At 50.1% G+C, this 24,181-nt stretch overlaps 1 protein-coding gene and 1 long non-coding RNA gene across 2 annotated transcripts in view; one reads left to right on the top strand and one right to left on the bottom strand.

Annotated features, from left to right (window-relative positions):
* The window catches only part of LOC133163232 (collagen alpha-1(XXVII) chain B-like), a 29,022-nt gene extending 6,091 nt beyond the window's left edge, over positions 1–22,931 (bottom strand). Inside the window, exons 1-34 of the mRNA XM_061292920.1 lie at positions 22,790–22,931; positions 21,004–21,074; positions 17,500–18,926; positions 16,663–16,716; positions 13,515–13,568; positions 13,402–13,455; positions 13,279–13,332; positions 11,260–11,304; positions 9,979–10,032; positions 9,725–9,769; positions 8,864–8,917; positions 8,732–8,776; positions 7,294–7,347; positions 6,782–6,826; positions 6,161–6,214; positions 6,013–6,057; positions 5,258–5,311; positions 5,079–5,132; positions 4,922–4,975; positions 4,804–4,857; positions 4,688–4,741; positions 4,573–4,617; positions 3,369–3,422; positions 3,243–3,287; positions 3,051–3,104; positions 2,903–2,956; positions 2,535–2,588; positions 1,858–1,911; positions 1,363–1,416; positions 1,241–1,285; positions 1,064–1,108; positions 941–994; positions 304–357; positions 54–107 (exon numbers count right to left, since the gene is read on the bottom strand). Of these exons, the coding sequence (XP_061148904.1) occupies positions 54–107; positions 304–357; positions 941–994; positions 1,064–1,108; positions 1,241–1,285; positions 1,363–1,416; positions 1,858–1,911; positions 2,535–2,588; positions 2,903–2,956; positions 3,051–3,104; positions 3,243–3,287; positions 3,369–3,422; positions 4,573–4,617; positions 4,688–4,741; positions 4,804–4,857; positions 4,922–4,975; positions 5,079–5,132; positions 5,258–5,311; positions 6,013–6,057; positions 6,161–6,214; positions 6,782–6,826; positions 7,294–7,347; positions 8,732–8,776; positions 8,864–8,917; positions 9,725–9,769; positions 9,979–10,032; positions 11,260–11,304; positions 13,279–13,332; positions 13,402–13,455; positions 13,515–13,568; positions 16,663–16,716; positions 17,500–18,926; positions 21,004–21,074; positions 22,790–22,842 (3,144 nt within the window). The 5' untranslated portion in view covers positions 22,843–22,931. The remainder of the gene's footprint in view (positions 1–53; positions 108–303; positions 358–940; positions 995–1,063; positions 1,109–1,240; positions 1,286–1,362; positions 1,417–1,857; positions 1,912–2,534; positions 2,589–2,902; positions 2,957–3,050; positions 3,105–3,242; positions 3,288–3,368; positions 3,423–4,572; positions 4,618–4,687; positions 4,742–4,803; positions 4,858–4,921; positions 4,976–5,078; positions 5,133–5,257; positions 5,312–6,012; positions 6,058–6,160; positions 6,215–6,781; positions 6,827–7,293; positions 7,348–8,731; positions 8,777–8,863; positions 8,918–9,724; positions 9,770–9,978; positions 10,033–11,259; positions 11,305–13,278; positions 13,333–13,401; positions 13,456–13,514; positions 13,569–16,662; positions 16,717–17,499; positions 18,927–21,003; positions 21,075–22,789) is intronic.
* On the top strand, positions 16,415–23,004 carry LOC133163340 (uncharacterized). The gene is made up of 3 exons (XR_009716363.1): positions 16,415–16,823; positions 22,220–22,739; positions 22,865–23,004. It is a non-coding gene; the product is annotated as an uncharacterized LOC133163340 (long non-coding RNA).
* The last annotated feature ends 1,177 nt before the right edge of the window (positions 23,005–24,181 follow it).

Genomic DNA, 24,181 nt, shown 5'->3' with positions numbered 1-24,181 from the left:
TTGGGGGGGTAAAATTCAGACAATGAAAACAAAACGTGTATGCCCGATGTTACCTTATCACCGGGCTCACCCGGCACTCCTGGTTCGCCCAAGCCACCCGGAGGTCCCTGATGGCCGGACATGGATTGTTACACATAGCGGTGGAAAGTTGCTTATTTTTCAGACAAGGTTTGGCTTTGTCACTTTTTATAAACTAAGCTTGTTACTACAAATATCAAATGGCTGAAGCGGGCGCAGTGAACGTTTGCACGACTTTTATAGAAGTCGACTGGGTCAAACGTGGTAGAGCGTGACCGCTCTCACCTTTTGACCAATTTCTCCCAACAGTCCCAAAGTTCCCGGCGGCCCGGGTGGTCCCTGTGGACGACAAGGACAAACGTTTAGCAAACAACTAAATGAATAGCTAATGGTTGCATTTGAATGTTTTTTTTTAATGCACTGCGGTTCCACAAACTCAAAAACCAACCAAATAAAAAAATTAAAATATCATAAATGCCATTCAATAAAAATGTTAATACACACACACACACAAATAAATTGAATAATTACAATTTAAATAAAATATTTATTATACAAGTATATAATGATTGTATAGTTTCTAGTGAATGATTTCACTTTTTGATCACATTTAATTTTGGAAACACAATTACTCTTTTTTGCTAGTCTGCAGGGAGCCTTGACTGTAGCCATGTTTTTGTTTTTTCGCCAATAAAATCCTTCTTAGCTGTAAAGTAAGTTCTGAACTATAAGTGCACAACAGAAGGCGAAGGAGGCATTTTGCTGCCAAGGAAAATCCAATAAAGCCAGTAAATATGGTCCTAAAAAGGAGAGGAAATGCACAATGACTTACGAGCGCCTTTAACGCGACATTTTGGAGGCTGAAAAAAGAAGAAATCAAAGTGCAACAATAAGTGGTTGAAGATGGCCGTGCTCCGCCTACCTGCTCGCCTGCGATTCCCTTGTCCCCCGGTGAACCCGACGGGCCTTGGATACCCTGGGGACAGAAGAGCAAAAATGATTTCTGACCCTTCCAAGCGCCAGGAGGGGTATTGTGGAAACTCACGGGAAAACCTTTCGGCCCGCTTTCTCCCGACTCCCCGATTTTGCCCTGGAGGATGGCAACAAAGAGCCAGTGGTTCAGTAATAAGCAGAAATAAATCTGCACATGTATTCCAAATCACTTTTCACTGCCCTGAGGAACATTATTCAGGCAGCAATTAAAAATGGGGTGCCGTCTCACCTGGGGCCCGGGGAAGCCAATCTTTCCGGGAGGACCGTCTGGACCCTGCGGCGGCGGCGAAAGAGAACATAATTTACGACCGCCCCTTCCCCTCAGCCTTGGAGCCGTCCAACCGTTTTTACCTTCTTGCCCTCTGACCCCCTCTCTCCCGTTGGACCGTCGGGCCCCGCTGCGCCCTGAAAACACAGCACGCGCGTGTGTCACTGCACCAGTAGATGTCGCTGGAACGCAGTCGGAGGTGTCGTTTTTTTGGCCCTGGGTGGTTATCAACAGCTCCCTGCTCTCATTTAGCAAAAAGGATTTGTGCTTCTGTCAGACTGGAAAGCGTTTGGCAGATGACAAACGATCGTCTCGGGTCTCGCTCTGCGGTTCGAATTCCCACATGACTGCAAAACGCGGGTCGAGCACAGCAGCTTGCACGTGCGCGCCGCTGGGCGCGTGCCGAGCGGCGCACATGAGGGGAATCCATCACTCATCGCCATTTACACCGTGTAGTCGTCGTTTTTGGCATGTGACGCGCTCGTGAGAATTGTGAGCCTGACAGGACACGAAAAGCGGCGAGCGCAGCCGTTTTTTTTTTCCTTGTCTTTCTCTTCAATAATAAACTGCTAGCGTACCCGCAAGCCTTTGGTTCCTCTGCTACCTGCGGACCCTGCCGCCCCAGGGGGTCCCTGAAAAACAAAAGAAAAAAGCAGAATAAGCGGAAGGAAGGCAAAACAAAGGTTGACACCCACAGCAGAAAGACCCCCCTGCATGTTGACCCCGAGGGCCAAAGGGGAGGCGGGGCGGTAGCGAGGTTTGTCCTTAGATGTGTCACTCACGGCAATTAAACGGCCGCCCCCCTGTTGAGTGTTTATATTTGCTTTGGTGGCTGTGCGATCTCCCGCCGCGGCCGCCGCTCGCCTGCTGCGACTCGGCCCGAGCCAAGGCCACGTTGATGACGGCTTGGGGGCGGTAGGGGGCTTCTAATTGCTTGTAGCTGTTTGTATTTGGAGTGACAGGAGGGTCACGCGGGTTCAGCAGGAGGTCGTCCGGTCACGTTTGGCTGCGCAGCGTCACGAAAGACGCCAACGGAGCAATGGAAACGGCAATTTCCTGCGGAGCTTTACTGCTATTAGCAGGCTTTTGGTTCTGATCCAGTTGTGACAGATGGAACCACACCATGGAAAGCTGTTCATTGATTTCCTTTCACTTTTTTCCCCTCTATTTAAGAGTGGCGTTCATGCTCAAACTGCATTTAATGACACAATTACAATTTAGCATCAATACAATGATCAAACGTGTGACGCCTTACTGGTTTTCCTGGTGGTCCTGAAGGCCCGGTCTCCCCCGGTGTCCCTGTGTGACCCTGCACACAAATCGGCAAAGCCTGTTAGCTCGCAAGCTAGCCGTTGAAATCGCATTCCCTTCTCCACGGTCGGCCATCATCCCACTTCCCGCTGACGTGAATAGAAGCCATGAGGCGAAGTGATCAGTCACGCTTGTTTGGGTTTTCCAACAAGCGGATCTGAGCGCTTTGGAGACGCCACGCTCTAATATCTTCCCACTTCCTCATCAAAAACATCAAGGTCGCTCTCGTATTCCCATGGGAATAGCCCTTGCGTTTTAAGTGAGGGTCCCCTTTGGGCAGTACGCCCCCCACCCCCCAAAACGGTGACTTACATCTGAGCCTTTCTCTCCAGGTGGTCCGGGAAGACCTATCATGCCTCGGTCGCCCTAACAAGACAAAAGCGCAGCGTTCAGGTCTAGGGAAAAAGCTGCCTTTGTGAAGAGCGGTGTTGTCGTTCTCGGAATCCACATGGAAAGTTACCTTCTCTCCTGCCATTCCCACCTCGCCCACGGGGCCGATGAAACCCACCAAGCCCTGAAACCCACACACAATAGCTCACTGATTATCGATGTTAATTTCATTGGCGTTTTGCATTGTTTGTTTGTTTAGCGACGTTAAGCGAACGGCCAATCAGGTTAAAGAAGAAAGAGGTGTCGTCGGGCAGTTTCCTACTCTTTCTCCCATGGAGCCAACTTTCCCCATGATGCCAGTTTCTCCCTGCACGAAAAGGAAAACACTCTGTTGAAGACGTGCAAAGACTTTGTGAAAACTTGGATAAGAAAAGGCAAAAGTTCACACCTTGACTCCTTCAGGCCCGACCTTCCCGGGGAATCCTTTTCTGCCCAGTCGACCCTAAACGGGACACAACGTTAAGCGTCTCGCCACATTCCGGCTAGGCATAAACACAAATGGGCTGAATCACCGGCGCCGACAGTTTGCGGTGAGTCGGCAGATGTTGCCGTTCGCGCAGGTGACGCGCTCCCGTCTCGCTCTCGACTGTTATGTTCTTGACAATCATTCCTAAACTTAAGAGGGGAACTAAGTGCTTTTTTATCAGCCGTAACTCCTCTGAATGAAATGACTCACTTGGGGGGGGGGGGGGGGGGGGGGATTCCAGGGTTGGATTCCGTCGCGGTTAGCCGCTCTCATGTCATGACACATTTAATTTGATTCACCCACTCCCAGCACATAGTCAATAAAAAAAGATTTGGTGTCATAAATTACTCGGCGTGGGGCGTTCATTCGATACTAGGACACTCTGTCCTCGTTAGGAAGACGACTCAATAGAATGAGGGTCTTACTGATTCGGAACATTTATTCTATGTTCAGTATTTGTAGATGGATGTTGGGCCGCATATGAAGGATATCGAATAAATGCCCAAAGGGTCTCGTATGGAGGTGGAGAAGTGGGACTTGTGCCACGTGGACACAGATCACTCGATTGGATCGCCGCTTCCGCCCTCACAAAGGAGGCCAAGGGGATGGATCAGCGGGGGGGTCAGGGGTGTTGGTAGCTTGAGTGAAAACTCAGGATGTCAAAAGGAGCAAAAAAACAAACCCATCTGGGATCATCAAAGCAGCGGACTCGGGGAAAATGCAAGCGAGGCATTTTTCCAACAGCACTCGGCACTTTTCTTTCGCTCATCCACTAACATCCCTTGGCTTTTTTTATGCTGGCTATAAATTTCCACGGTCAACAAAGTAGTGAAAGTTATCACCCCCTTGCGTCCAGAACAGGGGATCGGAAGCTTTTGAAATTGACTGTAGAGCATATAAGAGTGGATGAAAACAAACAAACCCCGGTGTGTTTTTGCAACCGGTTGGACGATATACGACGATGTGATGTCATAAAACCAAAGCGCGTGGAGACCAAACTCGATTTACTCTTGCATTCTCTGACCGATGGCCCAAAACGCCCAGAAATGTCGGGACCCATTCCAAAAGAACGGGACAATATTACAAAACGTTGACCAGAGTAAAGATACAAAGAGTGACAACTCACCTCGAGTCCCGTCGGTCCCGGAGGTCCGATCGGGCCCTCGTCTCCCTGGAAAAAGATCATTATTGTCGTTGGCTGAGAAACGCTTTTGCAAAGCGTCGTTGCTGAAGAGGCTTACCTCCAAGCCAGGTAAGCCCTGCGGCCCCGGTAAGCCTCTGGTGCCCAGTTTTCCCTTTGTGTGGAAAGAAACAAGCGTGTTGACATAAAAACAATATTCACGATTGTCTTTCTCACCTTTGGTCCTTCGAGGCCATTCTCTCCCGGTGGTCCCATGTCGCCGGGGAAACCCTATCGAGGCCAATTCAGCCGGATCAGAACTCTGCTCACAAGTGGACAAACAACAAAGACGCACCTCGAGGCCTAACGGTCCGGCTGCGCCATCGGGACCTTTGTCGCCCAGACTGCCCTGGAAAAGGGCAGAAAGCATACCGCAAACTTCCAAACTCTCCCTCGAAGGTGTCGGACTGGCCGATTGGGTCGTGAATACAGAGTGGGATAGTAATCCGAACCTGTGGTCCTGGTTTCCCACGGGGGCCAGGCGGTCCTGGAGCGCCCTGGTTGCCCTGTTGAAAAAAAACAATGTCAAATCAATGAAATAGGACGCAGAGTTTTTGCTTGGCCACCAGCGGGCGTGGCAAAAGGATTGTCACTATTAGCGCTCGACAATAAAGCAAGGTGGAAGACTCGCCTTGTCTCCTTTGAAGCCCATCTCGCCTTGCTCGCCGGGAACCCCGATGTCACCCTGATGAGACGGAGAGAAGCGAGATGACGTTCAGAACCAAAGTGACATTTTGTGCTTCTGACTGCTTTTCGGGCAAAACAGTCACACGGCGTCTTTCTGTGTCATCGGCTCGTCTGTCATTGGAACCTTAATCTCATAAGTGGCTTCTTTCAATCACGTACCAAGACACAGCTTTAACCAAATGACATGCCCGTGGCACCGAGGAGGTTTTGGTTACTGTTTGTTTGTTTGTCAAAGTCATTTTGGTGGCGGGCCACATGCACTTATGGTTTCTCGTTATGACTGAAAAGCGTATAATTGTATCATCACCTCATCATCTTATTACAAGTGTCCATGCATTTAATTATTGCAAAAACGTTGTATTTTTAAAAACAAATTGAACGTGAAATTACAAATCATGGAAAATAGTGGTGAGGATTGTACAATTGACGTTAAGATGGGATTTGGGTCAAAGGGGGGCGGATCTGGCACCTCGGAGTAAGGTCTAGTTTATCCGTTCTTTCAAGTGATGTTTTTTTTCTTCATGGGTTGACTGTTGCGCCTTCAGTGTAGTACCACGTCGTGCCACAAGAGGCAGTAATTTAACTTGAAGGCCATCGGCATGTAATTGAAGTGTGAAAGCGAGCTCAAAATGTCTACACGGTCGGTGACGCAAAGACGTACACATCCATCACATGCAATAACAGGAATATTCAGATCACCTTATCACCTTTCAGTCCTTGTTCTCCTGGATTTCCGGGCACCCCCTGGAAGAAATTGAGAATCTTTGTTTTGTTTTTAAAATACCAGTTGTTGTGTTTTTTTTTTTTCTAAACTAAAGACTGCCTTGACTTTTTAGTCAGGATGTACCTTCAGTCCATTGGGACCAGGAAGGCCCATCTCGCCAACGGGTCCCATGTCACCCTGTCAACAAGACGTGACAAACATGAGTCAAGAGAGCAGCACAAACACAACCAAACAGTCATGTCGTATTTCGATAGGCTCTTAAGAAAGGTTCAAATCCGGCTTGTAAAGTGACTCAAAGTTTTTCTGGATTGTTTTGCATATATTGAAATGTGCAACTCTTGTCTGGTCACACAAATGCCGTCGCCGGCGCTGTGGACAAAAAGTGCTGCAAAGAGAGCTATAATCAGGCTCCTCCAATTACAGGCTGGCCGCCACGGCCGGGGGCCCAGAATAAACCGGGAGGAGCGACTGGTCGCGGGTGAGGACGAACGCGACACACACACACTATTATGTGGCCATTGCTGTGTGTGTGTTTAGCTTAAAAAAGTTTGCTAAAACATGTTTGATTGACTATTAATTCAAAGTATGTTCACGTGTAATTACAAGTGTGCGCTCGGACTATTTTCGGCACCTTTATAGCCGTAAAGCTACAGAAGAAAAGAGTCATTTTCAACGCACGCAAGAATTTTCTGTTTCATTTAAATCAAGTATTCTGGAGTTAGACGCACAAAAGGGACGACTCACAATTAGACCAAGAACTCCATTTGGACCCGGAGCTCCCATCGGGCCCTGAAACACACAGAAAGAGCAAGTGAGGTGAAGAGTGAAGGAGAACTTTTCTGGGGTTTTTGCCTCATGTTTTTTTTTTTTTTTTTTAAACAAACATGCTCAGAATAGTGGCTCAGTGTTCAGAACCGCTTATGAGAGGTGCCTGTGTGTGTGTGTGTGTGTGTGTGTGTGTGTGTGGGCGGAGCTAGAGAACTGAACTGCTTAAAATGGCGCTTCCTCTAAACTCTGCAGGTATCTTTTGTCATTAAAATGGAGATTTAGATTTAAAAAGTGCGTTATAAAAAGTTTTAGTAAGTTAATAAAATCAGGAGTCGCGTTTTAATGAGCAAATGTGGTTTAGTATATTGGCATTGTTAGCATGGCGCTAACAAACAACAACAAACATGAAGAGGTAAAGCGTTATGTGACAGAAAATAACATTTACGAAAATCTAGAGCTATGACTTTTTCGTTAGGCGTGTGACCTACTGGTTCTCCGTCGGCTCCTGGTGGTCCTCGTTCTCCAAAGTCGCCTGGAAAGCCCTAAAGCGCACACACACAGATGATGGATGCACACAAACAGCGCCGATCCAGCAAAACCATTTGAAGCACCAGACTTGAATAACATAAGACGTGACGGGCATGCAATTGACTTTGGAGGACGACAGCGGTTTTAAAGTTTTTGGACAATGTGGATTAGCTCCAAAAATGTTGAGAAACATCCGAGCACAAGAACCTCTTGACAGCACGTGAAAAGACAATTTGCCGTCTGCATTTGGCCAGATGGGAAACCGCCGCGTCCAACAAAGTCACACCGACCGTTGTCATTCACGGAGAGTCGGCCTTCTGCTCACACGGTCACTCGCAACATTCACTTTGCACCTTCTCCAAAGTAAGTCTCTCATATGTTGAGCATTAAATGAACATTAAAGTAGGACGACGCTGCTACGTGATCATGAGCGCTGCCAAGTGGAGTCATCAGAAATGTGCAACCCAAGAGCCTCATTTAAGTTGATTATACTTTTCGGCGTAAATAAGTGCAACGCACTTAAATGCAGGCTAATCTCGGCCACGCTCGATGTAAAGAGAAACCGCGCAGGCCGGAGAGCACAATGCCTGAACGTCCGAAGAGATTCATTATGGCCGAGCCGGGCTATTCTGAGATTCGCGCATTGTTCGAAAATTACCGCTAATTACCGTCAATAGCCGCAGAAAGTGGCAGGTTGGCGGGTTGAGACTTTTTTTTTTTAAACTAAATAAATCATCACTCCATCTAGTGATCTAAACCCCCAAGAGTGTATGTTGAATTAAAGGGATGAGCCTCATTTAGTCAGGCCATAACCTTGTCGAATAGAAGAAAAGTGCTTTGGCGCCATCTTGTGTCATCTAAAGGCAATTATTAGCTGTACTCGAATGGAAAAAATGTCACGCCGCCGTCTCGTACGTTTTCCGTCTATCGTTGAGCGTTCCAACAACGAGTCAGCATTCATCGCCGTGGAAGGACGCCGAGCCGCCAAAAAGATGACTTACGTTGCTGTCACCAGTGTTGTCAAAGACAAATGTGAGGCGGCAAAAAAAAAAAGAAAAGAAACCTTTCCAAGTACAGCTCTTGAAAGGAGGACTTGAAGACGGTCCAGTCGGGATTAAGTGCATCTCTGCTTTTACGTGGAGTCAGCAGACGAGCCCGTCCAAAGTGGGTCAGAGATTGATTTGGATGTTGCACCATGTTTCGGAAACGTGCTTTCGGAACGCACCGCTCTAATGTAACGGCCGGGGTTGTCAGATATCGTCAAACAAGGACGTAACACGCACAATTTGTAGCTTCTCAACAATCGAGACAAGATCGGAAGTGAATGTTGCTCGACACGTGCCGAGCGGCCCAAACACATTTGCATCGTCTGTAAAGTATGTGGAGACAAAACTTTACCGGCCTACCCATCTTGCCCCTCTTGCCTGGTTCGCCTGGAATGCCCTGAAAAAGGAGAGAAGAGATGGCGGGTGAAAGAAAAGCAGACACAAATTGCGTAATGGCGCGTTGAAGCCACGGCAAAGCACTCACTCTTTCTCCGTCCGGGCCGGGGAGGCCGAAAAGCCCGGGGATTCCAATGAAACCCTGCAGGAGACGACAGAAAAGGAAGACAGGGAGAGGGAGGGGTAAATGCACCGGGAGCTTTTGATCTGAGCGCCTCCAGAGGCTCGGCAGTGGGAGGGGAGGGGGGCGTTCTCGGTGAAGAACCAAGCCATGAGGCAAGTGTATATGCCCATGGACTGCATGGTGCTGGCTTCCACGATGTAGTCCAAGGGCACATACCCTCACACCAGGGATCTCTGAAGACGATGCGCCACTGTGCGAGGAAGGGGGGGGGAAACAAAACAGCACAACACAAACAAAGACGACAAGAGGGCACAAGGTCCAACATTGGGAAAGCACTTTTTGCAATAGCGTGACGTTGCGCTCCTGCTCATCATCCAGTCAGCAGAATGCGACCGACGCCAAGTGGAAAGGTGACAAAAAAAAGGAGAGCGAGAGAACTCGAATGCCTCCTTAAGACGGCAGGGCCTCAAACAGGAAATTCCAGCCAGCGGGGGCAGGGGGGGGGGGGAGCCGCCGAGAGGATCCGATAAAGATGCTTTATTGGAACGTTAGCGTCGCTAGTCTCGTTGGGTAGAGCTAGGCTATTTACAGTGCGCCTTTTCCCAAAATAGCCACGCCGTGTCGACACGACTATTAATAGCGCCCGCCGGTGTGCTTTTGTGTGCACACAGAAGCATGACGGAATCCCTCCGAGGGATTTGGCACCCGTGTGCGCACGCACCGAATAGTTGTCAACCTCTAATGAGCCTTTTTTTTTGGAACTCTCATTCACAGTCCTCCCCTCTTAAGTGTCAGGCTGTTGTGTTTTTAATGGATCGCACTTACCCGCGCGCCTTTGGGCCCCACCGGTCCTACTGGGCCAGGTAAACCCTGAAATTAAGAAAAGGTCGTTGTCGTTTTTCAGTCATTGGGCACTTGTTTGCTCGTCCCAAACATGATGTGAATGAACAAAGCGGCTCGTGTTGTTTATTCTTACGGAGGATGTTAAGTAGTATGTACACACGCGCGCGCGCGACGCAAGCTAATTGCACTTGGCTTGGACTACAACTGTACCAGTCACAGCAGAGGATTTACTGCACCTGCCTGCCAGGATAACCTTTGGCACCTGGGCTACCGACCGGACCTTGCTCGCCCTGCGGGAGACGGACAAAGACAGAGGAGAGAGGGGGGGGGTGACAAGGAGGTCGACTCATCTCAAGACTCCAAAACAGGATATTAACACTAGATAGACAAAAGTATCCAGGCGCAGGCACAATGTCCCTCATTGACTTTTTAAACGGAACAAATTTGAAATGCTAAAAAGCAACAAACATGCCCAAAACCGCTTGATCTTAAAATCCGACCCCCTATTTGAGTTGTAGCAGTTTTAGACACATTTCCAGACTCTTGCGGCCTCGGAAAAAAAAGGATGTGGGTTCCTTAGGATACTTGCAAATGTTTAACTTCCTTTGACGCACAGACCGTAAATAGCTTGAAATAAGTTGTTGGGATACGCGTTGTTGTTGGGATAACTTTTTTTTCGCTCTGAGTCGTAAACTAAATTTTGAACTCGACTCACCTTCTTCAAGGGATAAAGTGATGGAAAATGGAATGTAGAGGATTGCTATTTTGGGAAACAAAGCCATTTGAAATATTACCTGCTGTAAAAAGGGGCTACATCTGTTTCAGCTTGACTGAATATTGTTTGACTGTAAGCATGGCTCATTGTGCGTTGGGGTCGAGTCATGCACAGCAGCTGGCCACCGCTCCAGATCATCGTTCAGGTTCAAGAGTGACTCAGAGTTCTGCCGGCGGTGGGAAAGCGGGGGGCGTTTGAAGATGGGACGCGACGATGACAAGTTTGGGAACTCCCTCAGCCGCTGACAAGCTCGTACGTGACAAAGTTCCGTTGCGCCGCCTCTGACTAAGGCCTTTCTTTAAAACGAGCAGCAGCGTGATCCACGCGGCCCGGATACGGCCCGGCTTTGGATGCTCCCGGCTTAAAATAGTCACCTGTGGCTCGGCCAAAAACCGCTACATCTCCTCCCTTTTGCACAATGAAGGACTTCTTTGAACAGAGTTTTTTTTTCTTTCTTTCCACGAGCGGACCAACGCAAGCGAGCGGGCGAAAAAGAGTCGAGAAAGCGGCTGTGAATGGGACACTGTTAGCCCGGTTGGCTTGTTTCTGTTCCTGTTTGTCTTTGTTTGGCACCGTTTTCCTGATATCCTGGAAAGCAGATGTCACGCTCTCGGCCGTCATGAGCTCATCTCGTCTGGCTACGCTCGTGCACGGCCGAGCGCAAATTTCGAGTTACGCGCCTTCGGTGGACTACCACGTGGTCCTGTAACATGCGCGGGGAGGGGGGATGAAATATACTCACAGGTTCTCCGGGGAGTCCGGGTGGACCGGGGTAACCTTTCTGTCCCTAAAGACCAAAAAAGAGATGACTGAGACGTGGACATTGAGCATGTGTGGCAGCATATCGCAGTGGAAATAGTCAGGTGAAGGAAAACACACAGCGTAAAAACCACCTTGGAAGAAAAAAAAAAAAAAAAAAGTAACAGGGTGAAGGTTGTGTGTCCTCAGTGGGGGAGAAGATGAGTGAAGGGTTTGTGCATGTTCACCAACAGGCCTGTCAGAGCCATTTGGGGCCACATGGAAGGAGTGAAAATCTCACGGTGCTGTCAAGGAATCAGACTTTCCAATGAGTGCCAAGACCACAAATTCCGCCCCAAGACAGCTTGTTAGCCAAAGAATTGGAAGAGAAACCAAAAATAAATCACTTATCCTTATCCTTATCAAAACATGGCAGGAAGGATGAAAAAAAAAAAGACGTTGGCTAGCTTAATGCTAACCTGCTTAATGGTAACACGTGAAAACAAATCACTTATCTTGATCAAAACATGGCAGGAAGGATGGAAAAAAAGACGTCTCCTAGCCTAATGCTAACATGTAAGTTTTTTTGAAGGTTGTGTTTGGCTTTGCGTGGCAAATTTTCAGCGGTCGTCGCCGTAGCTCACTCCGCTCGGACGACAACGAATGAACACGTCATCTGTCAATCTCGCTGGAGTCACGCAGTGATCCAAGATGCACTTTAATGTACGTGTCTGTGTACATTTTCCAAAATCTGCGTGAAAGCGCTTATTGTTTCGCACACATGGCCGCGTCCGTCTTAAATCGCTGGCACATGTCAAATATTATGCTTCCGACCGATGGCTGACACAAATCTTTCATCTTTTTACGACCAACTACATCTAAGCGGAAACCCTCGTTTATCGCGGGGGCTACGTTCCGGACTCGGGTGAAAATATGCCATTATTTTCTTTTCCTCTGATGATTTATGAAGACTGTGCGTATGCAAGAGCGTTTATTGCAGGGCCTTAATTTGTCGGAAGCTCCGGTTACACGTCGTTTGGAGGGAAACACCACCATCGCTCTTGGTAACGCTAATTACCGGAAAAGTCAACGCAAACGGCTTGCGTGTCAAGCACAATGCGATCCGTGCGGCTCCAGATCCGGGTTTGGAGCAAAAGGTACGCTTTGACGTCATACGTACTTCTCAACGCGGCTGCTCTGGGCAACCACTGAAATTAAAGTAGCTTGTATCGTGAGCGAGTCTGGAACAAATCCCCTGCGGCGATAAATGACAGACGCATTGGAAACCGATATGTTACAGACGAAGGTGAACGTCGGAAAACCGCAGAAGGCCAATCCGATCCGAACGGACATAAAACGGAAACACTGACGGCGGGAACGGAAAGCACGGCGGCGGAAAGGTGAGATGCGCGTCTCGCTGAGGTTTGGCCCGGCGGCCGTCGCCTCTCCGTGACCCGGGCCCACATCTTGAAAAGCCGTTGGGCGGCCGTTGGCTAGAACAAACATTGCGCCGACAACTCCAACACGCTTGGCTCGCCGTAGAAAGACGGCCCGTCAAATTTCCACTTCCCGGTGGGAAGTGTCAAGCCGGGGTTAACTTGGAGTGTGCGTGTTGTACGTCCATGCGTGTGACCGGGAAGGTGGAGAGCAGCTCTCTGGTTTTCCTAAAGCGCGGTTAGCAGTCCCACCGAGACGGAGCGCTCGTGTTTCGGGGCGGCCTAGCGCCATCGCCGCGAGCGTCGTGTCGGGTCGGCATCCAGCTGACAAGTTCTGCACTCTAATTCGTTTGGAACAGGATGCAGGGGGCTTAATAAGCACTTGCGGTTCATTTAACAAGCTTCCTCCGCAGTCATCATGTCTGATGATGAAGTCGCTATGGCAACAGCGTTCACGACAATGCCAATCAGACCCCTCGACGGCTCGCAAGGGACAACGGCCCGCCGCCGAAGACGCTTTGTGGCACTTGAGCGAGACACTCGGGTGAGGTCAAAGTGATCAGAGAGGGGCGGGGGAGAGGGGTTACCTTTCGACCTTCTTGACCTGTCATTCCGCCCGGGCCCAAGATTCCCGTGTCGCCCTTGAAGACAAAATGTGACAAGAATGACAAAAAGGTCGATGGAGCAGGACCGTGTGAACAGGAAGCTACCTTCTCTCCTTTGGGGGCCGGTCCAGGTGAGATGCCAGGGTCTCCTTTGCGACCCTAGACGGAAAACCATCATAGCCAAGGTTTGTGTCATTTTGCAAGTGACAATCACTTACCTTGAGCCCGGCCGGACCGGGTCGGCCAGGGTTTCCGTGGGGACCCGGGGGACCCTGCGCAAGAAAAACAGCAAAGTGACCGACATGGCGCAGGAGTCGACACATTGAAGTTCTGGCTACTGGTACTCCAACCAGACCGATGCGGTCGTCTGGACAAAATTTGCTATTGTAACCCATTTCCCGAGTTTAGTTGGGGGGGGGGGGGGGGGGGGGGGGCTCCGTGGAGTAGCTCCACCATATGGATGTGGTTTTCCCGCACCTCGATGCCTCCAACACACACACGTGCGCCCGTTTTTTGAGACTCCTAATGAGTAATCCAGATGGCCTCGTCGCAAAACATTTTGGATTCGTCTGCCAAGTGCGTGCCGGCGTCCGGATCAGCTGTTGTTGTAGCAACAGAATTTGAGTGAACGGAAGCCCGTCCGTCCGTCCGTCCGTCCGTCGCCATGCGCGGCGAGCGGGACAGCCGAGCCAAACAAACGGCCGTTAATCTGACTTCACGTCTCCCCGAGGGAGGCCTTTCCCTGTGCGTCTGACCCGGCCGGGACCTTGTTCTCCACGTGGTGGGGCATCTCTCGCCTCGTCTCCACCCCCGTGTGAGGTTAAGGGTCAGAGAGGGGATTCTAAAGAGGCGGAGTCAAAGGGGTTCAGAGAGGTGAGTGGAAACAAGTCGGCCTTCTTTCGGTGCAGACGTGTCCTTTCGAAACTTCCTGGTCAGAGCGCGTTATGGAAAATCATAGTTGTTGCTTTGTTTTCATAAACTAAAAGCTCTTTTTGCCGCATGGCGTCAAATCTGGCCCGCCACCTGTAACCTGACGAGGCGAGACAAAAGTGATTTTTCAAACTGTCAACAGATGCCCGAGCCAAAAGCGTGACCACAAAATTGCCATTTGAGCCCAGTTGTGGATTTTGGGACGCTTCCAGCTCTAATCCAGCTCAATATAGAAAACACTGACATGGCTTTCCATAGGGGGAGACGTTCAATCAGAGGTTGTGTGAAATGTCCACAGTTATTCGTTTAGATTTTTTTCCATTTCCGACAAGCTCGTTTTTGTCTACTCGTGCTCGATTTTCATTCCAGGGATTCTCAAGTTTGATTGGCGCTTGCCATGCGGCTAGCCGTGCCCCTCCAGACGTTTGGCGTGCTGTTCGCTAGATGCCGCTCATCCCAAAATACCATGTTTGAATTACACGTTTGGCATTGTGGTTTGGGAGGACACTTGTAGACATGAGCTGGCACTGGAGGGTTTTTTTTTTTTTTTAATATCGGTTTTGTTTTTGGGTACGGCAACCTTGCCGTGGTGTTTTGCCCAGAACAGGTGTCTAATTAGAGAAGGCGAGGGCGGGGTACACGCCGGGGCCCCCGACCGGCGGCGGCTTCTCAGGGCGTCACTGCGGTCCGTTGCGGTCCAAACCTCGGCTCGGCCCAAAATCAGACTAATTGAACAAGTATAGCGTTTTCGGTTTGCTGCCGTGGCAACGGAACGTCACTCTCAGGTATATAAATATCACGCAAATTGCATCTTGTTGCCATATGCGCGACTCGCTGCATGTTACATCAAGAATATTTTGGACTGTAATGGGCCTCGAGCGCGCGCCCGACTTTGAAGCGCACGCTCGTAAAAGCCACTTGGTGTACGGTCTCCGTCCAAAGGCGTTTCGTTTCGTTCATCGTGTTGAGCCAGATGGGAGCCGGAGGGGGATGATTTCAAAGGGTGGAACGGAAAGGTCCGCTTAAGTTTGGGACGCACTCAAATTTGGGTTTTATCTCAGACGCAAGTGCCGCTCGCAACAGCGCCAGTGCCTTACGTAGTCCAATTTTTTTCCAGCTGCGTATGGAGCTGTATAAAAAAAAAAGTCAGGTAATGTTTGGTGTTACGATGAGGAGAATATTGCACCTCCCTGCCACCGCCGCCGCCATCGTCACACGCCCTCAAAACGGGCGCATCTATGCTGAGAGCGGTCGCCGTGGCGACGGCATCTCGCACTCACGTGTGGGGACCAGAGGTCAAGGTTCGCGGGTGTTGCCTGGCTGGGCTCAATGGCGCTCTGTGTGTCATCACGTCGGCTTCCCGTAATCAAAGACTGGGGAAGGTTATGCGTAAGGTCAGGCGGGTGGGAGGGGGAGGGAGGGTTCTGTCTGGGAGTGGGGAAAAAAAAATGCATGTACGTCTGCGGGAGGCAAGTCGGGTGCCTTCAGTGAAGTTGAACTGGAAGAATCCTACTGAACAATTTGACTCAAGGCAATATGCAGGAGGCAATTCCCAAATTAGGTTTGTTAGGCCTTGGCGGAGGTCTGCGTTCTACCGAGGGCCAAAAAGGGCAAAAGCAAAAAAAAAAAAAAAAAGATAATAATAATAAAGGGCCCACCAGCTTTCTGCAGATGTTGAACAGTTCCGAAAATAAACAAACAGGCTGATTATTTCACGTCTGCAAAAAATTAGATCATTTGTTCGTCTTTGACGTTTGGAGTCAAACCAGAATGGGGTGATTTTTTTTTCTCCCCAACTTGAAACATTTTGGTCCAGAAGGAGACCTCACCCCCCCAAAAAAAGTGGCCCGCTTGCGGCAGACTAAAGTCCAGCGGAGGCAGGCAGGCAGCCATGTGTTCTGTGTCTGTTTACAGCGCTTTTATTAGGCGTCCTGCGGCAGGGGCAGCTTTGAAAGGCCGTCTTTATAGGAGCTTTCCTGTTTATGCTCAGGGGCGGAGGAGTGGGGAGGGGGGGGGGGCACTCACCGTCGCCACGCCGAATACGTCTCGAGCGCAACTCATGTCGCCTGCGAGGGCTTTGCGGATTAGTATTATCGTTATTCTTGCCGCTGTGATTTGATCTGCAAAGAACAATCTGGGTCTTTGTGATGCAAGGCCCGTCCGGCCGGCCGGCCGGGGGCACAGAGGCCTCTCTGTCACCTCCGTGTTAGCGAGGCGTCGGTCAACAAGCGCACACAGACGCATTCAGACGCCGGGGACACGTTACGGGAAGCGGACTTTTTAATGGCTTGTATACGCATAGCTGGGGGCGGAGCTACGGCTTCTGTAATTTGACTGCGCTTCCTATTCGGTGGACGACTGCAATGGCAGTCCAAAACGAGAGCCCTGCTCGTAAATGTCGGGACGCCTTTATCGAAGGAGCGGAGAGGAACTCACCCGAACGCCCCTCTTGCCTGGCAGGCCCGGCTTCCCTGGAGGTCCTTGCAGTCCCTGCAAAGCGAAGGAAAAAAAAAATCACTGTGTTGCCTTTTGACTGACGGCGGAACAAACTCAATCAACCATCACGTTAGCGAGGTCCGAGCTAATTCCATTAGCAGGTGAGGAGAGCCGAGGCGTATCCGCCGGTTAATTCCGAGCCGGCGTGGCAGGAAACAGCGCCTCATTTCCTGCGCCCGAGTGCTTTTATCGGGCCCGATGGTATTCTTTTAATCAAACGAGGAGGGGGCAGAATCAAAGATGAAAAAGAAGCCAAGTGAAAACAAAACTTGCAATCCGTGGCCCGGATGTCTCCTTTCCGCTTCCTGTCACTGACGGGATTCTAATTGCACGCCAATTCTGACGCCAAAATGGCCGCAAATTTAAGTAAGATTGCTCACGCGAGGGCTCAGGGGGGGGAGAGTCGAGGTGCAAACCCATTTGTCCGCTTCGGTATTTCGGCTGCAAGTGACAGGAGCCTTTTCGTTTGCATTGAGAAGCTAAACGGTGTTGACAGACCACCTCGACCCTCGACCCACCTTTGAAGGCGGGCCGGGCCGTGTGACCTCCACTAGCTCCGCCCTGACGGAGGAATCTGGTGCAAAGACGGCAAGGCGTCAGACCTGACACGTCACGCCCGCTGCAGAGAGCGAGACCAAAACGGCGGGAGTGGATTTCAAACCTGTGCGGAAACGGGGCGGGGCTACGTTCACATTCGTTAGATCGCTACGGAGCTCGGGCCGAAGACCGTGTTGGTGACAAAAAATCAAAACAAATGAGCCTGCAAAACATTCTTACCGCGGGGCCGGGTTCTCCTTTTAGTCCCACGGATCCGGCGAGCAGGGAGAACTGCGTCGGTGTCACCTCCCAACTCTGGAAGCCGTCGGTGGCGGGTGACGTCACAACGTTGTACGCAGGTGTGGTCGCTCGTGGACTAACCGGTGCCTTGGCAGTTCTGGCCTGCTTGGTCGGCTTGAGCGCCTGTTTCGGGTTGGGCTTGGCGGTTTTAGCCCAGGTTTTGGACGTGGTGGCTTTGGAAGGCTTGGCTTTTGAGAGCACCGCTTTCGAGGGAAACACTTTGACAGAATTGAGTTTGGCTTTGGATGGGACCACTTTGGGCTGTAGGGGGGTTTTCTTAGCTGCGGTGGGCTGCGGTTTCTTCAGAGCCGGAGCTTGATCTGATAAAGTGGAGTCAAGTGTTGTCGTGGACGGATTTGGCTTTGTGGTAGCTGCGGCTTTCGTCTTTTGCTGAGAGCTGGGCTTTGGAGATGTCGGTCCGGGGGTCGTCTGACTTGTCGTTTTAGGGGCGGACGGTCTCGCGGCAGGTGCTTTGGTCGTGGTCCTGAGCGGAGCCGTGACAGTCGGGGTCAGGGCCTGGGTCGGCGCGAGGCCGAGATGAGCCGTGACGGGCATGGCGGTTCTGGGCCAAGGCGTAGGAGTGGCTCCGGGGGCGGGCTTGGTCGTTTGGCCGGGATACCTGACGGCCGAGGCGGCGGCGGCGACGCTCCGGGCCAGGCTGCGCCCGGCCGCCTTCTTGGTTATCGGACCGCCGTGTTTGGGGGCGGCGGTGGACGCGTTGAGGCGTCGCGGCAGGACGGGCAGCAAGGGGGCAAGATTGGGCCGGTAGGTGTCGGCTTCCCTGCACTGTTTCTTAATGTACTTGCAGTAGTTGTGCGCTGCCTGGGCGGTGGGGATCAGGTCAAACTGGCAGATGGCGCCTTCAAAGTGAGCCCAAGCTTGCTGGCCGGAGCGGCCCAGGAGGAAGGAGTGGTCGTGCTCCGGCGCCAGTCCCTCCTCGCCGCCCCAGCCAAAGTCCACGTGAACACTGCGCTCTCCGCAGGAGGCATAAAGAGTCACTTTGCGTCCTTTAATTCCCACCGCCAGCTGGTGCCACTGGCCGTCGTGGGGCTCGTAGGGCAGCGTCGCCGACGAGTTGGGTCCCGTGTGGAGGACGAGCCCGCCCGGTACCAGCTGCAGGCCCAGGAGAAGCTTCTTCTTCTCCGAGAGCAGGGTGAAGAGGAAAGCGCTGTTGACTCGGTGCGAGCGCACGCTCAGCACCAGCGCCGCGTCGCTCCAGAGCGCCGTGGGCCAGATGGAGCGCAGCGGACCCTCGATGTGCGCCAGTTGGTTGAGGATGATTCCGGATTTGAAGGGGATGACCCCAGCTGGGACGGAGCGAGATGGCTTGTCTCCCTTGAGCCCCAACTTCTGGAGGATGTCCACATCTGCGGGGACGATGGAAAAGATGCATGTCAGATGGGGAAAGCGAAACTAAACAGTGTCCTTTGAAGACAAATATATTTTGGGACGACAGAAATAAACTTGTTGGTCAGCAGCAAACGGCTTGGGTCGTCTAGGACAACTCAGAGCCAAAGCAAATGACTGAGAGCAAAATATCTCGGTGGCGGATGGGTGGCCTTGGTTGGTGTTTTTTTTTTTTTCCCCTCCCTTTTCTTTCATGCTTGTCCTGCAGTGATCCTGCACTAATGGACATTTTGGGAGGTGCCAGCTGTCCACAGCTTCCAATTTAAGCACTTAAGTAAACAACAAGTGTACAAGCATGCATCCTTGATCCCTTTGGATGGATTCGGTGGACTATGACAAATCTACTGTAGCACGGAATCTTTTTGATGACTACGCAGGTCCAAATTTCAGTGGAGTCGTCGTTTTGAAGTTGAAACGTGTTTGAAGCATGTGGGAAGGGGTCTCGCTATTTCTGTTTTGGGGATTTTCAACGGTCATGGGTGGTTCTGGAAACATTTCCCTCGCAAAAAAAAAAAAAGCGGTTCACCGAGCGCTAGGTGGTCCCAAATCTATGAATAGTGCCCTTTTTGCTCGCCGCCAAATGCATTGAATTTTGCAGAGCGGTGGGCTGCAGGATGTTCCGCTCGGGTCTTTGTTCGGAGGCTTCGGGAGGTTAACAATCAACGTCACCTTTCCCGCATTTCCCTCGGACCTTCTCCTCAATTAAGCGTACGGAACACAAGGCGTCAATAAGGTTTCCAGACTTGCATTCAGCCGTGACTGTGTTCAATGTTCGGTCGCCGAGGGTCAACTGTGATGTCAGCCACTCCCTCGCTTTGACCCGACCTGTGGTCATCGGGCCCCGTCTAATGGGGACGCACGGATGGGAGAAGAAAAAAAGTGGGAGAAGCTGGCAGGAATTGTTGACGAGATGCCAGAAATTAGAAACGCTCGAGCGTTGGCAATGTTTTAATTGCGTGGAAAGTTTAAAGCAAACTAATTAGGCTCCATCACTCAGAGCATGGAGGGTTATTATGTAATGATTGCAGAACCCACACAGTCAAACACATTTGGAATTATTGAGTGCATTTGATGCACACATTTCCAACGTCTCGGTCTCGTGGACCACTTACAAAGTTTTTTTTTTTTTGGGAGCAAGATTACGCCTCTCCTATTTATGGTTTTTCCACTTTCTATGGACAGCTTTGCAAAAGCAGCGAGGCTTTATAAAATAGACGGAGTGACATTTAGTCGGGGTCTACATTTTCCTGTCTGTGTGGTCTCCCCTGTGGTGTAAGACAACTGCGCTTGGCAGCGAGACAGCGGTCGCATTACACGCAGTGTATCATAGACTTGTGTTGTTTTTATTCAACTACCGCATTTATTATGGCTGGGCCGCGCATTAGCCATATGGATTCATGTACGGTGTGCAGATGTGATGCCCACACGGAGGAGTCTAAGAATAAGACATGCACTTGATGGTTGTGAAGGCTGTGCTAAGCTAGGCTAAGTAGTTGACCGTACATGCAAACATAATAATGGGAGTAATGGTAGAAAATATGACCCTTGACCTTTACGATACCACGGGTCATTAGGAAGCAGTTGTTTTGGAGGGAGTGGTTTTACCGCTACTTTTATGCGAATTTGTGTCAGCTCATTGAAGGTGTTTAGCATCGTGTGCTAGCGTAAAGTTCGCTTAGCTTTCTTTAGGGAGTCACAACCAACTTGAAGTATGAACCCTTTGGCCTTTGATTTGGAGTTCTCTCGGAGAGGCAACAAGACTAAAGGAATTCTTTCAAAAGTATGTTTAAATATGTTCAAATGTGTTTAAAGTGTTCCAGCAAATGATAGAGCGGCTAAAGTTAGCAATGCACGTCTTGTTTATGTTTGTCAATTCTAGCTTGGTGTCCTGGAATAATCTCTTAGAAGGAAAAAAAAAAAAAAACCATCATTCCTATTCAAGTAGCAAGTGAAATAATGTGCCCTCTGCCCCAATTCCCATTGCAATTTGCATTTTGCAACGACTTGAGCGGCTTTGAGGGGCCGAGCGGCTCTTACCTTCAGAGTGTACTTGTGTAAGTCCCAGGTAACAAGTACAGTAGAAAACGGTGCAGAGCAGTAGGGCTCTCCTGCGAGTGAGAGAAAAGAGAACATTGCATTTGCTTCAGTAGTAGTAGGAAAAAGAATGACAATGAAATGCCACATTTCAAGCAAAAAAACTCATCTATTTTAGCATGATGCTAACGGAAACCATTTCACACGTGTCAGTACAGCGATGCCTCGGCTAAATATTTTAGGTGGCTGTCTGCTTCTTCCTTAGCTTAACTTGTTGAAATTGAACAGAAATTTTCCATTCTTTGCAACCCAATCTGCCATCCTCACAAAAAACAAACACATGGAGGATGAAAATTGGAAAAGGTCGTCGCTAGGTGGGCGCCCTGAGATTGCATCAGAGTGAGCAAACTCAGTGGGGGATGCAGATCTAGTGACGGGGCACAAAAACCAAACCGCTAGGTCACGCACACATTTGTGCGCATAAACACATACACACTGCAGGAGGAAATGCATATAGCAGCTGTGACTGGACGAGAAGAGGCAGACATGCGGGAAAGATGCAGAGCGTTTACATGCAAGATAATAATTAAAAAAAAAAAAAAAAAAAGGGCTTCAGAGTATATACAGCACATCAAAGTGTACATCCAGAACAGTATGTGCTTCCTGTAGCGGCTTTGGATGTCCAGCTGCTCGGACTCTCACGCTTATCAGCCTGAAACTGTTTCATCCATCACAACAAACTTGGGTATTTTCTTTCATTCCTCCAAAAAAAAAAAAAAAAAAAAAGAGAGAAAGCGAGCGGGAGCAAACACTCATCTGTGGCCCCATTACAAATACACTGAAGGTGACTGCAAAAGTAAACAAAAGTGCTAGCTTTATGCTAACATACAATGGAACCATCGCACAACACCGGAGAGAAGAAATTCTGATTTGACAGATGATTGATGGCCAGTCAATTGAGAATAAAAACCCTAACATCCTCATCGTGTACGTAATCAGCAGCTCTGATTGCCGCTTCCTGTTTCGTTCTCTGCCTCCGCCGAGTGTTTTTGCCATTACTGTCCCATATTGGATAATATCCACGCCTCCAAAAGAACCACAACATGTCAGCGTGGGATCCGTTGCACCTCATTGTTATTCACTCAGAGCATTTCGCACACACACAGATGAGTGGAAAATTCCTAACGTGTCATTTTCTCTCCGTACAACTTTGTAAAAGGTTGAAAGAGGATGCAATTTGTCCAAGTGGAAGAGTCTGACTGAGACATCAGGTGAGATTCAGCTCCCACAGATAAAAGTGATGGACGACAGCCGGCCTCGCACGACGCGGCACAATTGCGCCGACGCTCAAAGTTGAACGGTAGGCGATTGTTTTCACTTGATCTTGGTAGGAGGAGTGCAGAGAAGGAATCGCTTGCACGTTTCCCCCGTTTAAAGACGGCGGGCGGCAGGTGGTAACAGCCAGGACTCCGAGTCTTGTGCAAGTGACTTGCCATCTGTTGCTTTATTTAGGATAATTGTCAGTCCATTTTATGGCATTCCAAATAAGCCAAGTTTGTAGCCATTTTGTTTGCACATGCGCCTATTAATTTTGCTCTTCCCGAGAATTGTTTCTAATTTCAGATCTAGGGAGTTGCGCAATGACAGCTTTTCCAATTTATTGTACTGGCACGGAGGTACAGAGCGTGAGTTCTTCTGCCACCCAAGGTGGTCGCATCCCCATGCTGACCCTACGCCAGGTGTGCACCACATGGAAAGAGCAAAGCCATGCAAAAAAAAAACAACTTACTTTGTGTCTAGATGAGAGGTTTTGCAATCTCTCCTTTGGGTGCCTAAATTCATTTGTATTCATTTGTCCTGGCAGTCAAAAACCTGATCCGTCAATCACAGCGTGACTCCTTGACAAGGGCGGGCATGAAGAAGACACACCGGTGGCCGGTCGCTGGCTGGCTGAGGCGGTCACGCGTCGCTACGGAAGCTCCGGGAAAGAAAAGGCATGTTGACGAAAGGCCGACATACAATCAATCCGTGTGGACGCAGAAGTTCCCCGCTGGCGTGCGTGTGGATATTCCCCAGTGTTTCATTCATTGAGGCTGCTCCGGATGGAAGGAAGGAAGGAGGGAGTGAGTGGCTGCCTGTCTGCCTGCCTGCCTGCCTGTCTGCCGGGGGTGGTGACGGAGTAAGGAGCCTTCCTCCCATGGCTTTCCCTTTTAAACGGGGGCTCCGTCCGCACGGCTCCGGTCACCGGCGCGGTGTCGTGTTTCACGGCCAAGCGGCGGCGAGATGCAACTGCTCACCCTCGCCTGCCTCCACGGAGGGGAGGGGGGGTCCACATCATGGGGGGTTGGAGGAAGGAGGCGAACCGCAAAAATAAAATGGCTGGCTAAAAAGGTCCGTTTTAGCGTTTTCAACAGGCTGCTATTTGTGTCAGCCATCTTTTTTGCGCAAGTGACAAATTGTTTGGGTCAAGCCAAAACTTTTTGGGGAACTACACGTTTGTGATTCGACAAAGGTTAGCAAGTGAGATGACAAACTTAAGTTAAAAGCATTTATTGCTCGGGTGTCAAACTCGAGGCCCGGGGGCCAGATCTGTCCCACCCATCGTCTTACGTCACACACACACGGTCTACTTCATCTTTCTTGCTAAATTAATTTGATCTTTTAACAGAAAATCTGTCCCAAATCTCCTGTTTTATTTTGAATCAGTTTTAAGCATTATTTTACCAAAGCCAAAAAAACCTAATGACTTTCTTGGTATTACTTTAATGATGAATCATTTTTGAAATAAAATTAGAATGCAATTCCGTCAAAATGAAGTGGAAAACTGGGCAATTTCTTCCATGCGATGATGTTATCTTACGAAGCGATACGATTCATGCATTCGACAAACTCAACATTGAGAGCTGCTCCAACAAGTGGAGGCGAGTCATTTTGAGGCCACGGCGGGGTCAAGCGGCCCGAATGGACGCGAGTCATTAGCGTCCCCTTGACGAGCCCCGCCCCAACCCAAGCACGCTTGACCTCGTGTTTGGTACGGCCGATGGGCCGGGATGACTCTTCCCCCCCCCCCCCCCCCCCCCCCCCTTTGGTCCAAATGACAAAGTCGGCGCTTGCCGGCGCACTCGCTGCCACCCCTTAAAGCTGCTTAATGACGGGGGTTGGCACCAAGTCTGAAAGCTGC

The sequence above is a fragment of the Syngnathus typhle genome, linkage group LG12 (assembly GCF_033458585.1).
Source record: "Syngnathus typhle isolate RoL2023-S1 ecotype Sweden linkage group LG12, RoL_Styp_1.0, whole genome shotgun sequence".
In the NCBI taxonomy this organism is placed as follows: Eukaryota; Metazoa; Chordata; class Actinopteri; order Syngnathiformes; family Syngnathidae; genus Syngnathus; species Syngnathus typhle.
The sequence above is the reverse complement of the archived record's forward strand: the minus strand, read 5'-3'. Positions and strand labels throughout refer to the sequence as shown.